Genomic DNA, 19,733 nt, shown 5'->3' on the forward strand with positions numbered 1-19,733 from the left:
CGCATGCAGCGCGAGGATGCCCGGCCCTGCGAACTCCCTGCTGTGCGATAAAGGGGCGCCCGCCGCCCGTCGCCTCTTCTTCACCACTCGTCACCCCGCGCTGGTGACCCTAGGGCAGCCCTGGATCATGTGACCGCGCGAATGCTCTGGCCATTGAGCACATCATTGGACAGGGCATCTTACGCAAACCTCCCTCCTCGCTGGCACACTTCATCACTGGCGAGAGTACCGTCAAGTACGTTTGTACTGCTGTATACATGTACCACGACCCCGACACGCCGCGCAAGGCGCGAGCAACGAACCCTTCACCATTCACATCCCGTCGAAGCTCGGGCCTCCTCGCCTACAACGGGCGGACGTTAACAATCTCGTGAAGACTGCTACTACCGCCGTGCCCTCAATGCACTACTTGCGTGCTAGTCCTGATTGCCGGAGCTTCCCTCCAGCCTGGTAGAAGAGACTGACGGGACGTAAAAGCATTCGCAACGAACGTCACCCAAGCTCGCCTCACCAAGGTCCTAGACCATGCGTCGTAAATGCGTTTCTCAAAGCTGCTCATCATTGGCATCGAACGTTGTAAGACAACATCAGGCGATGGTGCGAGCGCCGGACGCTTTCTATTGCGCACATGGCGACTGACGCAGATCGCACTTCCAAATTGCCAAGCTCGTCTATCTGGAACGTTCTTATAGCTGTGATCAGAATCCTGGTCCATACTACCTAGTCGACGCGGGTACTGACCATGGGCTCAATAATACTGGCGATATCGCGTGACTGTCAGCCACATAGCAATGGAGTCTTCATGGCTTTGAGTAAGGTTGTAACCACAGAAACCGTCTGGACAGGGCATAGACGACTCCTATGCATAGATCATGAAGGCCAGAAAGGATCTGCAATATATTCATCTTATAAAGGAAAGCTGGGTATATCAAAATAACAATAGCCCGAGAGACTCAGGCTCCCCGGTAAAGACTGTTCCTCCTCCCAAAACACCTCGCTAATCAAACCAGAGCCTGCACAATCCAGCTGTCCGCGAACCTGTCTATACTGAGAAGACCGTGAAGCCCCCCCTGGCCGCATCTATTCTCCAATGCTCATCAAGGCACATTCCTCCCTCTCGCGGCCATCCTCGCTTTTGCGGCTGCGATTCGCTCCGCGCTGACGATTCGGCCTTCCTTGTCTTTCGTAGCTGCACTGGCCGCTGATCCACGCGGCGCATGGAGTGATTCGATGCCCTCTTTCACTCCGTTAGACAGCCCATGCGCTGCGCGAGACGGGCTAACATTCTCCTTAGACGTCGCCCTAGTCGTTGACGCAGGACGGGCTGGCAGGGGTTTGCTCGTCGGAGCCGTTGATGAAGTGTAAGGTTTCGCATCAACCTCAAAAGGACTAGACGGGAGCAGAGGCGAGCTGCGAGCTGCCAGTCTCTCGGCGGAGGAAGTCTCTTTGACTGTGGCTTTGGCGGGCGGATCCGCGGAATTCAGGTCGAGAGAGTCGCATCGCTTGACATCCTTAGTGTCGTCGGTGGGGGGCGCAGTGGGCTGGTCGTTCCGTGAGGCGTTCTGCTCGGTTCCGGTCTGGCGTGTGATGGCACTTGCACGCTCTTGTCTAGCACGCCTGTCCATCTGCTGCGAATTTATGCTGAGAGACTTAAGCGGGGTCAGATTTGTTCCGCTCGTGACAGCTCTCCCATTCCTGACGTTGTCCGCATGTAGATCTGGCTTCGACGGAGTCGGAGGTCCGGAGCAAGCCAGACTGCGACTCCATAAATCTGTGGGAAGGCTACCGGGTTGGTGACGAACGCGGGTTCGTGCGGTCGTAGCCTCAGCTTGTAGCTCAACAGCAGGCTTGGTGGCACGAGCCGCATAGACATCAGGATCCTCTAGCTTCACTGAGAGGTCGCCATTTGGCATAGGGTCGACTTGATCTGTTGAACGAGAGCGCAGGTGTCCAGGTCTAGTGGGCGACGGCGCGTCCGTCTCGTCCTGTGTGCTCCGTCGAGTAGCAGCTCGAGAAGTTCTTGTGGGTGACACTGAGGGCGCGTGCCCGAGCTGAACCTGCAGTGCTTTCAATTGCGCTTCCAGCTCAGTCGTGCGCTTCTCAAGCCTTTCCACCTTCTTCTTCTCTTGCCGCAGCTCGTCTGAAAGCTCTGTGCATTCCATGTCCTTTTCTCGCGCAAAGGCTTTGGCTGCCTTCTGTTTCGTCACTAGTTTCTTAACTTCGCGCGTAGTGTTGGCGCGATAAACATCATATTCTCGCTTCCAGTATTTGCCAGACTCGGAATCTGGCTCCTCGAAATCCTTCTCTTCACTTCTCATATGGTCGTTGGCTTCGGCGATCTTCCGCTTCGCAGACTCCTCCCGCGCTTTGTGTAGGTCTTCGGTGAGCTTACTGCGCCCTCTTTTCCTTTCTCCGGGTGTGCTATCGTCTCGATCCGTCTTATCGCTGGGCTGAACCCATGGGCTGGGGAATTTGCCAGGGAAATCATTGGGCAAGCCCGTCTTGCTCCCTTCTTTGACCTTGTCTTTCTCGTTGTCCACGACATGATCCCCGAATGTGACAGTCTTCCGTCTTGCAGCAGCGGTACCCGGTGTCATGAGGATTCCCTTGGTAGGAGAAGGTATGGGATCGGGTAGATCGTTCGGCTTGCCGAGTGCGGCTGCGTCTCCAGCGCTTTTAGGACGGGTCATCTGTGGTCTACTTGATCGCGCCGTAGCAGAAGGTCGATGTCGTTCCCGCTCGGTTGTCGAATGTCGGCGCGCATTCGAGGGAGACTGTTGCGGAGTACCGAAGATCGCATGCTTGAAGGCGCGCACGGCAAAGACCGGAGCTGGCGTCTCGGGCGCCTCCATCACTGCGCTTGTATCATGGTCTGTTTCGCGTCCGGTCAGCAATGAGATGCGACAATCCGCGCCTGGGTATGCGCATTCACCTGGGCCATCCGGCGGCTTTGCGCCTGCGAGCCAGTGCAGCATGTTGTATCCGTTCGCTGCAGAGCAATCAATAGCGATACTCCACGCTTAAGCGATTGTCGAGCATGCAAGGCCCGTCGGCGCAAACAGCTGCAGCCGCTGAGACCCGTTGTTTTGATGTCTATTTACTCCGCAACGAAGCCAGCCACCAGCGCTAGGGCGCTAGCGCGGCTGCCGCACTTGGACTCTGGACCCTTCTTCACATGCCATCATGCCTAACGACCTGACTCCCGCCCACCGCCATTTACAGCAAATCACCACCTGACAGCAAAGCACCCAGGAAACATGTTCCGCGTGTGAGAGACTGCGGCTTCGGCTGCATGTCTTCCTGCGTCGTCCCACATGAGGCGGCTGTCCAGCCCTTATCGAAGCAGATATGGCTCCCAAATCACCACGGAATAAGAAAACACCTTCCACACCACATGTTCAGAAACACGCCCAGCCTGTCGACCAGGCGGGCCCTCCCATCAACTATGCCGAAGTCCAGGCCGAGGAGGTTGAGGTCCTCAAAGCCATTTACATGGAAGACTTCGAAGAAGTAGAGACGAAGAGCGCGTGGAGCAAGACTTCAGACCTTCGCTTCAAGCTGAAATTGAGAGCTTTCAGCGATTCTGAGAGCTTCGTTGTACTGTCCGTCCAGCTGACTGCGACGTATCCGAAATCAGCACCCGTTTTGGATATTTCGGCTTTGCAGTCTTTTCACGAGCGTACCCAGAAACGCATCAGTAACGTTCTCCGCAATAGGCCGAGGCAGATGCTTGGCGAAGTGATGATACATGCGGTTGCCTCCGAGATTCAGGATGCTTTGGAGGATGCTGTGCAGGCCAAGCAAACTGGAACCTTGCCTAGTCTGGAAGAGGAGCGTGCCAGTGCGGAAGAAGTGGCGATTGCGCTGGCCAAAGAGGCGGAAGTTGCCGAAGCCCGTCGTAACCTGGAAGCTCAAGAAGAGGAAGATCGCGTGCTGAAGCAGATGGTGGACGAAGAAGTCACTCGACGCCAGAAACGCCGACCCACCCGTTCAGGCAATGGAGAAGGGGGTGATGTGATGGCCATTCACGGGAATGACGAGGTTGTGACCTTCGACCAGCCTGCCAAAATATCCATCGGCTCAGAACATCTGGAGTTCTCGAAAGTCAGCATTGTCAGCCATGGCCGCGGCTTCCTTTTAGCTAAGCCGACACTTCGTCCTGGAATTCTTCCGCCTTTGGTCACCATTAAACGATATGGCACCCCTGAAAAATCTCGTGCGGATCTGCTCAATATCGAGAAAACACTGGACAGCGTATGCGGACTCAGGCACCAAAATATCTTGAGCGTATACGCGTACCGCATTGATAAGATCGATCTTCAATCTGACTTCACTCTTTGCACCGAATATGCGTCTAGAGGAACCTTGGAAGATCTCTTGATGCTTTGCGGACCACTGCAGCTGGGCAAGGCTCGTCAATTCACAATTCAGATCCTCGAAGCATTGGATGAATGCCACCGCAAAGGTATTTCTCATGGAAGCCTAAGCGTCAAGACTGTCTGCCTAGCTGGTGGCAACGCGCCAATACCTAAATTGGCCAACGTCGGATACACAAGTGTCATCAAATCTGAGGAATACGACTTACCCACCAAGTGGCAGCCTCCCGAGGGCTCTGCTACAGTATCCGACAATGTTGCTCGAAAGACTGACATATGGATGCTGGGTGTTCTGGTGTTGCAAATGTTCCTTGGCCCAGAAGTCATTCATCAAGGCTCCCCTCAAACATTGCTTGAGAGGCTTTCGCTTACGGAACCCTTCGAAGAGTTCGTCCGCAAGATGCTCAACTGTGATGCCAAAAAACGGCCAAGTGCTTTCGATCTCTTGCCGGTCGAGTTCCTGCGAACCGAAGCGGCTGCAACAGAGACGACATTGGCTGTCGACAGAAGGGGAGATCGGTCTTCTTATTCAGGCCTGAAAAGCCCTCTGAAGCGTCGTTCCCGTCATGGTTCGTCGAACATGATGGAGCCTGTATCACGATATACCAATGATTTCACAGAAATTGGTCGCTTGGGCAGAGGTGGGTTTGGTGAGGTCGTCAAATCTCGCAACAAACTTGATGGCGGTGTATATGCAGTCAAGAAGATCAGCCAGGCACCACAGCTTGATAAGATTTTGTCCGAAGTCATGCTTCTGAACAGGCTGAACCACCCATATGTCGTCAGATACTATTCGACCTGGGTCGAGGAGACGCTACACGTGTTTTCAGAGGAGGCTATGTCCACGACGGAGGAGACAGTTACCGAGGAGCCAACTGTAGACTCCGAAGACTCCGAAGACTCGGACGGGCCCCGATTCGAGTTTGGCTATCAAAGCACCAGTGGCCTGGACTTTGTCAGCTCAAGCGGCTATCCTCACATCGAGTTTGGCGGGGATAGCGATTCCGAAAACAGTGCTACGAACAGCGAATCCGACCGCGAAGGAGCTCATCTGAATGGAAGCTCGCAAATCGGCACGGACGTGTCGACCGCAGACAGCCGCCTGGGGCTGAGGAAGTCGCGTTCAGATCCTCGCAAGGCACAATCGACCTTGTATATTCAGATGGAGTACTGCGAGCGTCAGACGCTGCGAGATCTAATCCGCAAAGCTTCGCTTACCGAAGATGATTCCTGGCGATTTGTCCGTCAGATTACGGAAGGGTTGGCCCATGTGCACAGTCACGGTATCATCCACCGCGACCTCAAGCCTGATAATATCTTCATCGACGTGGCTGGGAACCCGAAAATTGGTGATTTTGGATTGGCAACCACCAGCCAGTATCAGATCACAGACAAGACAATAGTCATGAGCGGCGCAACGGGAGGTGACATGACGAGAAGCGTCGGTACCGCTCTATACGTGGCTCCTGAGTTGCGATCAGCGTCGGGAACGACGTACAATGACAAAGTGGACATGTACTCCCTCGGCATCATGTTCTTCGAGATGTGTGAACCTTTCGGCACCGCCATGGAACGCATTCGATCTCTGCAGGGAATCAGGGAGAAGGACCATGAGCTACCACCTGCATACTTGAGCAGTGGCTCTAAAGCAGCCCAAGGCAAGCTCATAGAATGCTTAATTTCTCATAAGCCCAGCGAAAGGCCAAGTAGCACCGAGCTTCTTCGAAGCAACATTCTGCCGCTCAAGATCGAGGACGAGACGATCAGGCAAGCTCTGAGCGGCTTGTCGGATCCACGGTCGCCTTATCATCAGAAGATGATGTCGGCACTGTTCTCGCACGACCAAGCAAGCAGCAGCAGGGTGAAAGCGCTCGCATGGGACGCCAAGGATCAATCTACCATCGAAAGCATGGCGAGAGTCCACATGCGAACCGTCGCGAAAGGCGTTCTTGAGTCTGTCTTTAGGCGACACGGTGCAGAGGAGATTCGGAGGGAAAATGTGTTCCCTCGCTCAGGCTTTTACAACTACCCGAACGTCGTACAGCTCCTGGATGCATCTGGAAACCTTGTGCAACTACCGTATGATTTGACACTACCACACGCTAGGCAACTTGCCCGCAAAGAGTCTTCGCTGCGCCATGTCTTTACCTTCGACCGGGTCTATCGAGATACGTTTTCAGGCGGACCTCCAAGAGCGAACGAGGAGGTAGACTTTGATATTGTCAACATTGCTGGCAGCGATGACCAGTCACTAGACGACGCCGAAATCGTCAAAGTTCTCGATGAAGTGGCGCATGATCTACCTGGGCTGATGTCTTCTGGCACGATCTGTTTCCATCTCAATCACGCAAGCATTCTGGATGCCATTTTGGAATCATGCAGAGTGCCCACAGCTCAACAAGCCGCTGTGAAGGAAGTCATCAGCAAGCTCGGATATCATTCGTTCACGTGGGCAAAGATACGTGCTGAATTGCGGTCCGCCGCCATAGGTCTTTCCATCACAGCCATTGACGATTTGCAGCAATTCGATTTTCGGGACACTCCTGAGAAGGCATTCAACAAGATTCGTTTGCTCTTGGATACCGCAGGATCGCGCCTACTGGGAAAGCTGGATAATGGCATCAGGTACTTGAGAGAGGTGCTGCAGCATCTCAACCAATTTGGCATCTATCAGAAGATGTTTGTCGCACCCCTTGGAAGCTTCAATGCCAAGTTCTACGACAATGGAATGCTCGTGCAGTGCGTACACGAACGCAAGTCGAACCGAGATGTCATTGCTGCAGGAGGTCGCTACGACAGTCTGATCCAGGCGCAAAGACCCCCGAGCGCCACACACACCCCACAAGGTGCTGTTGGTGTTTCGATAGGCCTCGACCGCCTGGTTGCGAACATCCTCAAAAGCTCAAAAGGCAGCTCCAAGGTCTCGTCGCGTAGAGATACCAGCCAGCAGCAAGGCCCAGAAAAGCGGTGCAATGTCCTCCTGGTTGCAGGCGGCACCGATGGCGTGCGTGCCGCTGGCCTCAAGATCTTGTCCTCACTGTGGGCAAATCATATCAGTGCCGAACTGGCGGTCGACGATCGCTCGCTTGAGAACGAGGATCAGTACCGCTTCGTGGTCACGCTGCGCCATGAAGCCTCCACCACCGTTAGAGTGCGTGGCACAGGCGACGATGCAAACGAGACCGATATACCAACCACCTCGCTCATCAGCCACGTTCTCCAAGAGCTCCGCGAACGGGAAGGTGCTAGACCCCGACACCCTACTCTCATGCGCCAGCCAAGCAGCCACCAGGAAGTGGAGCACAAGGGTAACGTCCAAGTGCTCATGTCCCAGCACCGCAGTAAGAAGTCAAACAAGTATCATATCGTCAGCGCCGCAGAACGACAATGGGCGGAGAAGCTCGACGAGTGGAAAGAAGCGCCCATTCTCGCGATTGAGACCCGAGATGATGTTTTGGAGCTTTTGCGGGAGACGAAGCTGAGCGATCATGAGAGCTGGCGCAGGATGGTGCAGAGCGCGCAGTTGAACGAACGACAGTATTTGATGCAAGTGCAGGAGATTCTGGCGGGATGGCGGAAGAAGTGGGCTGAGGGAGATGGTGCTAGGGAGGCATGTCTGTTCAACTTCAGGACAGGGCATTGTGTCTATTACGACGTAAGCTTGTAAGACTTGAACGACGTATTGAGAAATGTGTTATGCCAATTATTGCTCCGGTCTGTGGTGCTCCGATTATGTTTCTCATTCTGTTGATGCGTTCAAGACAAGAGCGCACAGGCCAAGCGTGCACACAAATGGAAATATGACATGGCACGGGCTTGAACCTCATGGAGCTTGACGAGAGCAATTGAAGAGAGACAGACCGACATTGCACACAGGTTTCAGCAGCAAAGAATCATTGATACCAAGCTAACTGACTTTTCACACGCCAAATGCAAATCAAAGGCAGCTTCCACGATTTGCGGATCAGGCCGGTGTTAGACGTTGCTTCGGTCGTGCAGGGCATAAACGTTCTTGACTTCAACTCTGGGTTGCATTGAAGCAATTCCTCCTGAACTCCCTCCCAACCGTCAATCAATGCCAGTCAAACAGTCGTAATAGGCAAGCCGTGAGTCGTAGCGCGAGGTCGTCAGCGCGGCGCAGCTTGTGGTCGCGTGATCGAGGTTGTTATGTGGTGGGTGCCGGAGTCATCGCAGGCAGAGAGGGGGCGAGTCGCTTATTTGCTGGGAGGCTGTTAGCATCCGATGCATTGGAGATCCAATGGAGCGTCAGATATGACTTACGATCTCGCTCTAGTCTTTCTTCTCTTGCGCTTCAGACGGCGAGTGCGCTTTTTCCTCCACTTCGCTCTCATCTTGGGCTCTGCAAAATCTTGTTAGTCATCGTGGACGGTCAACCTGCGGCATCCGCCATTGGGTTGAGCGTATACGTACATTTGCTTTGGATGAGATGGGGTGAGAGAGAGAAGGACGGTCGTCTGCCAGAGCTCGAACTTACGTTTGTGCTCGCGGTGTGCGGGCGGGGCGTTAGCGGCTTGGCGGGGATTGCACGTGAGAGGCAGCTTCGAACGTCACTTGGTCGGTCGCCGACGGTCACTGGTCACTTCTCTCGGATTGGCTTTCACACGCCCCGAAGTAACGCAGCTTGTCGCAACCGAATCTCGATCATTCGACAGCTTCTAGGAGGAAGCTCCGTCGGTCATGGCGGATGACGGTGCACGAGATCGCGCTGTAGCCCGACTATTACTTCATCACGTCGAAGATGCTCATCATCGTATTGCGTTGCCCATACCGGCAAATTCGGAATTCAATCTTGGAAGGGACCAAGTGAAGAACGCCTTGGGGATTGACGACGGTACAATTTCGAAACACCACTTGAAGTTTCACTGCGTCACATATGGAGATGACAATCTGGTCACGGTCCCTCCAATGGTATATGTTCGTGTGCTTTCGCGCCATGGCGCGCATTTCTCAAACGCAGATTCTGAAGGGGGCAGTTCAACACGCCTTCTGACTCGCGAAGGACCATCGATCCTGCTCAACCACGGCGATACACTTCACATGTCTGGCAAAGTCATCATCGAATTCGACGCGCTCACAGAAAACACAGACGAGCAAATTGTGCTAAGTGACACGGTAGTTGCCGAAGCAAAGCTTTTCGAGAGACAGTACACGATGACTCCTCGAATGCTCGGAGCAGGTGGGTTTGCAAAGGTGGTCCTGGCGTTGAATGTGAAATCTGGCCGCCAGGTCGCTTGCAAAATGGTGAGGATACCTAGAAAGCCGCCATTGCCTAGCTCAAATGAGTGGGATGCTCTCCCGGATCAAGAGACACTCGAGCAAGAAGCGGCTGCTTACGTGGCGTATCATCGCAAGAAGTGTCAAGATCTTCGTAGGGAATTCGAGATCCTCAAAGGCATCGATCATCCAAACATCATCAGACTCGAAAAGGCAATATACGCCGACAGCCGCGTCTACATCTTCCAGGAACTACTCAGCGGCGGTGATCTTTTGTCGTATCTCGAGAGGAAAGGCGGGCTTGACGAACCTGAAACAGCGGTCATGATCTACCAGGTTCTCAAGGCTGTAGACTACCTTCACCGGCTTAGCATTGTCCACCGTGACATAAAGCCCGAGAATATCATGCTGACCTCATGGCGAAAAGGCGCAAGGATTGTGCTTACCGATTTCGGTCAATCGAGAAGGATCAATGAAGATGATGCTGCCAGCAAGAACACCCAAACAGTCTCCCGCATGCACTCTGTAGTTGGAACTCGAGGATATGCAGCACCGTAAGCAAATTCCAGTCATATTGAGAGCGCCGCTGATAAAAAGATTTTAGCGAGGTCTATCTGAGAACACATGAATCTAACACCACCCACCAAAATGGATACAACGAGGCAGTTGATGTCTGGTCGATCGGATGCCTAGCTGGCACTTTGATCACAAACTCCTTCCTCTTCCCTCGCGATAGAAGTAACCAACCTCAAAACTCCACAGATGAGCGCGCCAACTTCTTGCCAGAGCCATTCGAGCTAGATTTCTTGGACAACTCGCCCGAGTGGCAGCATGTCAGCCGTAAATGCAAATCTTTCGTCAAAGGCTGCGTCCAATTCGACGAATCTCAGCGTATGACAGTCGAGCAAGCTCTACGGCATTCATGGATAGCTCATCCAGGATACGCCGCAGCAATGGAAGCTGAATATGCTCGTGCCATCGCTGACTGGCGGCCTCGTACCAACAGCCAAAATCTCATCGAGAATGTGAAGACGCCATTGCCAGATGTTGTGTCATCTGTGAAGTCTGGCTACGCTGCTCAATTACACGACGAGGTCCGCTCGCATCACTTCCAGTCTCAGATGCCGACGTTCCCGAGTCAATTCAGATCGTTCGACAATCTGGCATACTTGGGGAGCCAGAATTCTCACTTGCGACTGCCTCCGATCGGGCAGACTGACCATATACCGACTGCGACTATGACTTGCTCGGTTGCGGGTGTCGATCCCGCAGCGTCTGGTAATTCTCATAGCGCTTTTCCCTTCAGCAACACTGAGACACCTCGTCGGGTCGATGATACAGCATCTTACCTGTCGATCCAAGACTATGAGCCACCAGAGTCATTCCAACCATCTGGCCTTACCAGAACAGGCCTCGCAGAGCCGGATGAATACGGCCGGCGTATTGCCAAATCGATCTTCCCGGAAAGCCTTGTCACTACTGAGAAGACCGCTTTCTTGCGCAGGCAGATGCCAGCGTAAGCTCGAAGAAACATTGTTGACGCCACTCCCGCTGCTACCAGGGCGTTTTCTGCGTTGAGAAGCTCTTGCTAGCTCACAAGTGAGGGAGACATTGCTGCCGTATTTGCTGATAATATTGTTTTATTTCCGTCTTCTATAATTGCTGATCGTACTCATGCTTCATCCTCGTCTCCGTCTTCTCGCATCAGTGTGTCAGCATTTGCATCCTCGTCCATAGCTTCGTCACCTTCCTCTCCGTCTCGGTCATCTGACTCGTTCTTGTCGCCCTTTGCGCCTTTCTTATCTTTCGCGGTCTCTTCTCCTGTGGGGAACGATAGATGCTTCCAGTCCTCGATCTCCTCGATCACGCTTCTTAAACGATCCCTCACAGATTCTACCGCGAAGCTTCCTAACAGTAGCCGCAAAGGAGGGAATCGACAGTGTCCTAATTGCCAAACCAGTTCTGCGCCTTTTACAGCACTAACAGGCTGTCGACCTGAGAGCCACTGCACTATCCTTCTAGCATGTCCGGCCGGGGCGGTTGGTGTGTTGTAAGGCTTGCTGGGTGGCTTGACGAAGAAATGACCGTACGTTTTTAGCTTGACGTCCTTCTCATCCAACGAGTCTGGAGCTTTGTCATCCAGTCCTGTTGATTCATCAAGCCTCATATGTCCCGGTTGGACTAGCGTGGCTTTGATGCCAAACGCATCAACCTCGTAGAGCATGCTCTCTATGAGTCCTTCGGTCGCGTACTTCGTTGCGCAATACGGGCCTAATCCAGGCACACCCAAGGCACCCGACGTCGACGAGAAGATCAAATATCGGCCAGCATTCTCTCCCTCTTTACGATCCGCCGCTTGCGCGCGAAACTGGGGCAGACTCAGCTGAATGATATTGAGCGTGCCCATGAAGTTGGTCTCGAACTGCGAGCGCAGGTCGCTGTCATCCTGGTCCTCGCATGCACCAATGACGCCGTAGCCAGTTGCGTTCACTACGATATCAATGCGACCCCAACGCTCAATGCTGCTCTTGACGACGGCCGCGACAGTGTCGCGTACGCGCACGTCGCATAGCAGACCCAGGCACCGCTCGTGCCAGCCTTGCATTTGCGGCAGGGAGTTCTCATGCGTGCGCCCGACAGCTGTCACGCTGTCACCGTGGCTGAGGGCTTTCTTGACCAGCGAGCGACCGATGTGGCCGGTTGCGCCGAAGACGATCCATACTTTGGGTGTAGGCGGGTTGGTCTCGGACGGAGGATCGGTGTTAGGCGGTAGCGACAGACGGTTTCCAGAAGGGTGGGAGGATGGTGAAGGAGGTGACTGTGGTGATTGTGCCGCCATTGCGGCTAATGAGCGAGGTCAATGCTACATGTCGTGGTTGCTAAACGAGGCCAGACGAGAACCGTTGGTCGGCGTTCGGGTTGTCGCATGGTAATCAATTCCAGCCGGACGCGGGGAGCGGCAAGGATGGATTTGATTGGAGACGTCATGGGATCGGCGCCCGCATTTGATTGAAGTCTACTTGAAACGAGATGTAGCTGTACCTTGCAGGCGCAGCCTGCGATCGAATGGCCGTCTGATTGTTCCTCATCTGTGCCATGTCGAGAGCCAAACTGCAGGCCGCGCAGAGTATGCACTTCGCTGTCCCCCAAAGCGACTCCCTGACCGCTGAGCTAACAGACCTCCCAGGCGCGCAACAGCAATATGGCCAACCCTCTTCGTCCGGAGGCTTCGCTTCAGGATTCCTTCTCGGCCAGCTCACTCTTGCCTTGATCCTCTTCGTCTTCATCAAATTCTTCATTTTCGGCGAAGCTCCCAGCGCAGACGCTCGCGCGACTCAGCGCGCAGCAGCCCGCCGCCAGCGAACCCTCTCGCACAGCACTCGAGCACGAACCCTCAGCTCCGCCCTCCGCCCTCAACCCAGCGCCGCCGTCCTCAAGCCTCGAGCCGAAGGTGGTCTCACGGTGCAAAAGATACTGGAGAAGACATACTATAATGTACAGGGCCATCAGCCTGAGAGCCTGGACTGGTTCAATGTGCTGATCGCCCAGACGATCGCGCAGCTACGAGCAGATGCTGCCGAGGATCAGGCCGTGCTTGGGAGTTTGACACAGTTGCTGAATGGACCTAGTAAGCCGGACTTCCTGGACGAGATCCGGGTGACGGAAATCAATCTGGGCGAAGAATTTCCGATCTTCAGCAATTGTCGAGTCATACCCGTGGACGAGCATGGTACTCCCATCAAGGAGCTAAGAGGGGATAGGGGGGAGCGTTTGCAGGCGAGGATGGACGTGGACCTGGGCGATGTCTTGACACTGGGCATTGAGACCAAATTGATGCTGAATTACCCTAAACCCTTCACCGCAGGACTGCCGGTTGCTCTGGCGGTTTCGGTGGTGCGGTTCTCTGGTACTCTCAGTCTTTCGTTCTCGCCCTCGTCACAGCCAAGTCCGCAGAACGAGGGACACCCTCTGAACCCGACTGGCCAATCACCAACGACGCTTACGTTCACTTTCATGGACGACTACCGTCTTGACTTGAGCGTGCATTCGCTTATAGGATCGAGAGCACGCCTGCAGGATGTTCCCAAGATCGCGCAACTCGTGGAAGACAAGATTCACGCTTGGTTCGACACACGATGCGTCGAGCCTCGTTTCCAGCAGATCGTGCTGCCCTCCCTCTGGCCAAGGAAGAAGAACACTCGAGGCGGCGAGAACCGCGAAAACAGCGAGTCGGTAGACAACACGTCTTCCGCCAACGACCAGGCCGTTACGGACACACCTACCATGGAGCCTCGGTCAAGGAAAGAAGGCAGCGTTGGAGAGACCATGGCCGAACAGCGAACAAGAGATTGGGCCGCAAAACAGGGCCCGCCCAGGCCAAGCAATGGCACAGCGACGCCCACGCCCGGAAAACGACAGGAAGGGCTATCTGAGCTCGAGCTTGCGGGCGCCGAGATGAGGGAAGCTGATGAAAAAGAAAGGAAACGACTCCAGAGACAAAACTCTACTTTGAATAGGACCGACAGTGACGGCTTGAGGATGAGGAGCGGCAACACCGTGCGTGGGACAGGCTCTTAAACCATGCTACGACTTGGTCTTTGTGAATTTAGCGAGGCGTTGGCGGCAGTCTGTATTACCCTGTGTACGTGCTCATGAGCTGTTGCATTGCATTCTGTGTGGTATTGCCATTTGATACGTAGGTACAAAAGCTATTCGGCGCTGAAAGGCAGCTTCTTTGCCAGGTCTTAACTCTGCATTTGAATGCACCTGGATACAATTCCATTCGTCCGTGACAGACTCCATTCGTCGTTGCCCGTTAAAGGGCCGTGATGCGTGACCTCTGGAAACCAATGCCTCGGCATGCCAGACCGTATCGAGGTTACAAACAAGCGTGACTAAACTTATCATGACTTGGCAGCGACACCGGCTATCCTGAAGCCGGCAGTTGAAGACACCTTGATGTTGACCCATACGTCGCTGCGTTCTAGAGACAATACCAAAGGATGACTCATCGACAGTTCCCTGACGGAATATCTCGCCAAAGGGTTACCGCATCCAAATCGGAATTGCCAGCTTTCTTTGGTGGGTTTGTAGAGCAATTTAGCCTCTGGCTTCACGGCAGAGGCACAGAGGGTTTGGTACCTGCCTGCATGCCGATCTGAGTCTATTCCATTGGTCTCAAAATGGGTGATTCCGTAGCCGTGGGCGGGCATGAGGACATTTTGGGGAAAGTTCAAAGCCACAACTTCAGCAACCGCTCGTATTAAACCGTTTATGTGCATTCCGTACAGTGTCTCTCAATGGATTTAACGTCAGTTAAGAGCAGTGGATGTCGTTGCAAACGTTAAAGGTGGCGACCGTATCGTGCGTTTTGACATCGGAAAGCAGGTGGAGACAATTTTATGCGCTGGAGCCACCAGTCGCCGAGTCACGCCGATTCCATTCATCCAGACTGCCGCACTCTCTCCCCTCCACAAACCACACTCGCACCTGCACTATCCGTACTCAAAACATTCGCCGAAGTCACCGCTACCTCAGCAGTAAATTGTACCGCCGAACCAGCCACCGAAACCGCCTACACTGAACATACCACCGACTTTTTCCCCACCATCCAAATCACATTCGCAATGGAGTTCCAGATCAACAGAATACACCAGAAGGAGCAGGACCTGCCGACCGGCGGCAACTGGGTCGTTCAGAAATTTGGCGGAACCAGTGTTGGCAAGTTCGCGGTCAGCATCGCTCAGGACATTGTGCTGTAAGTGGGGGTCTACGAATTCTTGGAGGGGCTGCATGGCCGTTGGAATAGGTCTTGGACAAATACTGACTTCATGCCACAGGGCGAGCCTGAGCGAACACCGCACCGCCGTCGTCTGCTCTGCGCGCAGCACCGCGACTAAGAGCGAGGGCACCACCAACCGCCTTCTGCGCGCCGCGAGGGACGTTCTTGAGTCTGACTCACAGAAGTTTCGCGAGATCGTGGAGGCCATCCGTCTTGACCACGTCAAGGCTGGCCAGGATGCCATCTCGGGCGAGCCCATCCTGGATGAGTTTGTCCAGGCTGTCAACGCCGAATGCTTTCAGTTGCTGAAGATTCTGGAGAGCGCGCAGTTCCTCAAGGCTGTGACGAACCAAACGAACGACATGATCATCTCTGTGGGCGAGAAGCTCAGCTGCATGTACATGACGGCACTGCTGAAGGACCGCGGTGCGAATGCCGTGTATGTCGACCTGAGCGACGTTATTACTTTCTCTCTGGTCGCCAAGGGCTTGGACGATGCATTCTACAGGAACCTGGCGCTTGCGATCGCAGCGAAGGTCAATGAGCATGGAGATGATGCGGTGCCAGTCATCACTGGCTACTTTGGTGCCGTTCCCGGCGGTCTTCTGGAGAACATTGGTCGTGGTTACACGGACCTCTGCGCTGCTCTGGCAGCAGTTGGTTTGAAGGCCAAGGAGCTTCAGATCTGGAAGGAGGTTGACGGCATTTTCACCGCCGACCCGCGCAAGGTGCCCACGGCACGTCTTCTTGATGCCGTCACTCCCAGCGAGGCCGCCGAATTGACCTTCTACGGGTCCGAAGTCATCCACCCTTTCACCATGGACCAGGTCATCCGTGCCAGCATCCCTATCCGGATCAAGAACGTGATGAACCCGCGCAACGCTGGCACCGTCATCTACCCCGATGTCGACAACGGCGCCATCCGCATGAAGACCGGCCTCTTCCGTGACCGCTCTATTTCCAACCTGAGCCAGCACGACACGCCGAGGCGTCCAACCGCCGTTACTATCAAGCGCAGCATTACCGTGCTTAACGTGCACAGTAAGAAGCGCACTCGCGCCCACGGCTTCCTCATGTCCATCTTCAGCATCTTGGATAAGCACGGCCTGAGCGTTGACCTCATCTCTTCTTCCGAGGTCCACGTCTCCATGGCCCTGCACTCGGAAATCTCCCTGCTGTCAGGCCACAGCGAGGAAGAGCTGCGCATCGAGGACGAAGCCCTCAAGGGTGCGGTCGAAGACCTCGGCATCTGGGGTGACGTCGATCTCGTCCCCAATATGGCCATCATCTCTCTCGTGGGCCGCCAGCTGCGCAGCATGGTCGGTATTAGTGGCCGCTTCTTCAGCACGCTCGGCGAGCAGGGCATCAACATCGAGATGATCTCTCAGGGCGCCAGCGAGATCAACATCTCCTGCGTCATCGAGGAGCGCGAGGCCAACCGCGCCCTCAACGTCGTACACACGAATCTGTTTACGTTTTTGGAGTAAAGAGCAAAAGTTGCCGTGCTCCTACGGGAGGCGGCTTAGCGATGGCGCTTTTGATTTTGGGTGGAGAGAATCAAAAAAAAAATGGGAGGCTTCAAAAGCACCGAGCGTTCAGCGCGACACGATAGCATGTGGGAGCGGAGTTTTTGTTCATATGGTAGTCTTCTGATATGTTTGAGATAGAGATATCCCAACCAATTTTTATCGTCGCATCATCTTTGTTATCAGAATCATCTTTGTCAAGCATGTCATATTTACATCTTCTGTCTTGGGTAGATAGATAGGGAAACAAGCGCCCTGCAAGTGATTCGTCTGCCGCGAATGCCATGTTCTCCATTGGAAACCCGAGCTAAAATCTTATGCTGCAACCGCCCATCGCACAGATATGGCTCGTTTTAAGCGTGCGGTGTTTGCAAGTAGAGTTGCGATCGACGTAAACTAAAAGCGTCTCCCTAGGAATAAGCAGGCCAATGTGCGCGACAGAGGTCGATGAGTTCGCAGAGACCCAATGCTGTAAGTTGCGCAAGATGGATCGAGCCCTAAAGACCAGACGTTGCGATGTATGGGAGAAACGAGACGCAGAAAAGTGTGTGATATACATACAGACCGGCTGCCACAAAAGCAGCCGACGCCTGCAATCTCGGCCAGGGTATTCGTGCGGCCATATTTTACAGTCCCAATTTTCGTGCACCGTGACCAAAAACTCCTCGCAGTAAATGCCCATGTCAAACCCAAAGATCCCTCTATTTCCTCTTCTTGGTGTTGAACTTCTTGCTCTCTGTTCCAAGACCGTCAGTACTGCCCTCCGCACGATTTTCAGTGTTCCTTCGCAGTTATTTGACTCACCTGCTGCTGTCTTCTTCTTCTTGGGCGCGCCCTTTCCTCTGCTCTTCGCGATGAGAATGTGCTCTAACCGATCCTCCTCGAAGTCGTTGTAGGTCTCGAAGCCTGGGTAGAGCTTCTGCAGGTCCTTGAACGTAGCGACTCGGCGCGGGTAGTATGCTGCGAGTGCAGGACCGCGCAGGCGCTGGCGAAGGACCTTGTTTCCGAGGCGCTCGCCGGTTGGGTTGAAGATGCTGCCGAAGATGCCGCACTGGACCTGAAGGGGGATCAGCGCGTGGAGTATGAGGATGCCAGAGACAACGACACACCTTCATGAGGTCAACGACTCTTGAGCGAGGGACTGCCATGGTGATATGCTGCTAAGCCGATGCGAGTACCTTCGCGCCTTCAAGGGTTGAAGTCAGTCAGCGCCGCCATCTTGAAGTCCGTGCTTGGCATCACCGAGCGACGCGGACTTGCGCGCTGATCGCCGCAAGCGCTTGGGGCATTCAGTGAAGACAACTTCAACCTCTGATAAATTCAATCATCACAAATCATCGCAATCTACGCGGCTCATCTCCACGTTGCTAGTCGCTAGAGCAGCGCTGAGGAGAGTCGACACTACACAAAATGATGAAACGATCGCACGACGAGCCGCACGGGTCTGGCACCAAGAAGCTTAGAGGTGCCCATCAACCCGACCATGACCGCAAGCATTCGACACCACAGCAAGGTAGCAGAAATGAAAGGGGTCGTCAAGATTTACCGAGAAAGGAAATCGATTCCAAAGCCGTCTCGCATCAACTTCCGCCATCATCTTCAGCCAAAGCAGACGCTCCCGCCTACACGCCCTTCACTGTGACAAAGAACCTCCCCGACCTTCCCGAGATCTACGACCCGAAACTTGCAAACTCACCTTTTGTGCACAAATCCTTCGGCTATGACCGCACCTCGACAACCACAGACCTCAGCTACGAACGCCTCGAGTTCCTCGGCGACGCCTACCTGGAACTCTTCGCCTCCCGCCTGATCTTCCACCACTTTCCCGCCCTACCAGCAGGCGCCCAATCCCAAGTCCGCGAACTGCTCGTCAAGAACGAGACGCTCTCCGAGTATGCCCGCCTCTACAGCTTCGAGACCAGAGTCAAAGTTGCCGATATGGAGCACATGCTTCGTGACGCCAAAGACCGCGGCAACAAGGGTCTCAACAAGATCCTCGGCGACGTCTTCGAAGCGTACATAGCCGCGATCGTGCTGTCCGATCCCGAACAAGGATTCGTGCGCGCAGAGGCGTGGCTCACGGCTTTGTGGGCGCCGAAGCTGATTGAGGCTGCTGCGTCGCAAAAGTTTAGCAATCCTTCGCTCGCGTTGCAGACTCCCGAGGGCTCGGATCCGCGGGCCACTTACAGCCCGACCGGGAAAGCGGATCTGCAGAGGAAGATCCAGGCGTACGATGCGAAGCTTACTTACTCGCCTTATAAGGACTCTGTCGAGCTGAAGGGCGATCAGCTTGGGCAGAACAGGCATTTCATCGCTGTATACCTCACGGGCTATGGGTATGAGAACAAGCTTCTTGGTAAGGGTGAAGGCAAGAACAAGGTTGAAGCTGGAAACTGGGCTGCGGTTGAGGCGATGAATGGAGAATGTAAGGGAATCGTTGAGGAGTGCGGAAAGAAGCTCGCCGAGATGAAGGAGAAGAAGAGACAGGAGAAGGAGGCGAGGGAGCTGGCAGTCAGTAGTAATGGCAAGTGAGGTCCTGTTTGTACGCCAAAGTGCAATGAGCTTGAAATCCCGTACAAAGTCCAAACTTCAATGTCCAAAGGTGAGGCAATTTCGATTTCATTTCTGGTGTGGAAAGGAGTTTTAATTTCAATTCTGGCGTGGGAAGGGACCTCCCAGAATATCCAATGCGGTCGACCCCAACGCGCATTGATTGAAAGTCGCGTAAAGCAGCGGAACGGTTGCCCTGCAGGGCGGCGGGCGGCAAGCTTGCGGCACGCCGGCGGCAGGACCCTCTACCGAATATTGATGGCC

The 19,733-nt window shown here is 54.3% G+C and overlaps 8 protein-coding genes across 8 annotated transcripts; 5 read left to right on the plus strand and 3 right to left on the minus strand.

Moving 5' to 3' along the window:
* Positions 1–873: 873 nt before the first annotated feature.
* Positions 874–3,064, minus strand: WHR41_07483 (uncharacterized protein). The gene is made up of 2 exons (XM_069376087.1): positions 2,933–3,064; positions 874–2,872 (listed from the first exon to the last, which is right to left on the minus strand). The coding sequence occupies exons 1-2, from the start codon at positions 2,973–2,975 to the stop codon at positions 1,098–1,100; spliced, it is 1,818 nt and encodes a 605-aa protein (XP_069226863.1). The 5' UTR covers positions 2,976–3,064; the 3' UTR covers positions 874–1,097.
* Positions 3,065–3,348: 284 nt separating this feature from the next.
* On the plus strand, positions 3,349–8,043 carry WHR41_07484 (uncharacterized protein; the record flags this gene model as incomplete). Its single annotated transcript, XM_069376088.1, has 1 exon — positions 3,349–8,043. The coding sequence occupies one exon, from the start codon at positions 3,349–3,351 to the stop codon at positions 8,041–8,043; it is 4,695 nt and encodes a 1,564-aa protein (XP_069226835.1).
* A 1,391-nt stretch (positions 8,044–9,434) lies between these two features.
* Positions 9,435–11,131, plus strand: WHR41_07485 (uncharacterized protein; the record flags this gene model as incomplete). Its single annotated transcript, XM_069376089.1, has 2 exons — positions 9,435–10,165; positions 10,216–11,131. 2 exons carry the CDS (start codon positions 9,435–9,437, stop codon positions 11,129–11,131), a joined length of 1,647 nt encoding a protein of 548 aa, XP_069226834.1.
* A 152-nt stretch (positions 11,132–11,283) lies between these two features.
* Positions 11,284–12,450, minus strand: WHR41_07486 (uncharacterized protein; the record flags this gene model as incomplete). Its single annotated transcript, XM_069376090.1, has 1 exon — positions 11,284–12,450. The coding sequence occupies one exon, from the start codon at positions 12,448–12,450 to the stop codon at positions 11,284–11,286; it is 1,167 nt and encodes a 388-aa protein (XP_069226862.1).
* Positions 12,451–12,666: 216 nt separating this feature from the next.
* mmm1 (Maintenance of mitochondrial morphology protein 1) lies at positions 12,667–14,367 on the plus strand. Its single transcript, XM_069376091.1, has 2 exons — positions 12,667–12,738; positions 12,799–14,367. Exons 1-2 carry the CDS (start codon positions 12,708–12,710, stop codon positions 14,187–14,189), a joined length of 1,422 nt encoding a protein of 473 aa, XP_069226861.1. The 5' UTR covers positions 12,667–12,707; the 3' UTR covers positions 14,190–14,367.
* A 632-nt stretch (positions 14,368–14,999) lies between these two features.
* On the plus strand, positions 15,000–17,092 carry WHR41_07488 (uncharacterized protein). The gene is made up of 2 exons (XM_069376092.1): positions 15,000–15,369; positions 15,452–17,092. Exons 1-2 carry the CDS (start codon positions 15,014–15,016, stop codon positions 16,878–16,880), a joined length of 1,785 nt encoding a protein of 594 aa, XP_069226813.1. The 5' UTR covers positions 15,000–15,013; the 3' UTR covers positions 16,881–17,092.
* Positions 17,093–17,454: 362 nt separating this feature from the next.
* WHR41_07489 (mitochondrial 37S ribosomal protein mS33) lies at positions 17,455–18,106 on the minus strand. The gene is made up of 3 exons (XM_069376093.1): positions 18,029–18,106; positions 17,724–17,976; positions 17,455–17,655 (listed from the first exon to the last, which is right to left on the minus strand). Exons 1-3 carry the CDS (start codon positions 18,065–18,067, stop codon positions 17,621–17,623), a joined length of 327 nt encoding a protein of 108 aa, XP_069226836.1. The 5' UTR covers positions 18,068–18,106; the 3' UTR covers positions 17,455–17,620.
* A 223-nt stretch (positions 18,107–18,329) lies between these two features.
* On the plus strand, positions 18,330–19,451 carry WHR41_07490 (uncharacterized protein; the record flags this gene model as incomplete). The annotated part of the gene is made up of 1 exon (XM_069376094.1): positions 18,330–19,451. One exon carries the CDS (start codon positions 18,330–18,332, stop codon positions 19,449–19,451), a length of 1,122 nt encoding a protein of 373 aa, XP_069226811.1.
* Positions 19,452–19,733: the final 282 nt, after the last annotated feature.

This window comes from Cladosporium halotolerans (genome assembly GCF_011745625.1).
Source record: "Cladosporium halotolerans strain TM138-S3 chromosome Unknown Sca32, whole genome shotgun sequence".
NCBI lineage: Eukaryota > Fungi > Ascomycota > Dothideomycetes > Cladosporiales > Cladosporiaceae > Cladosporium > Cladosporium halotolerans.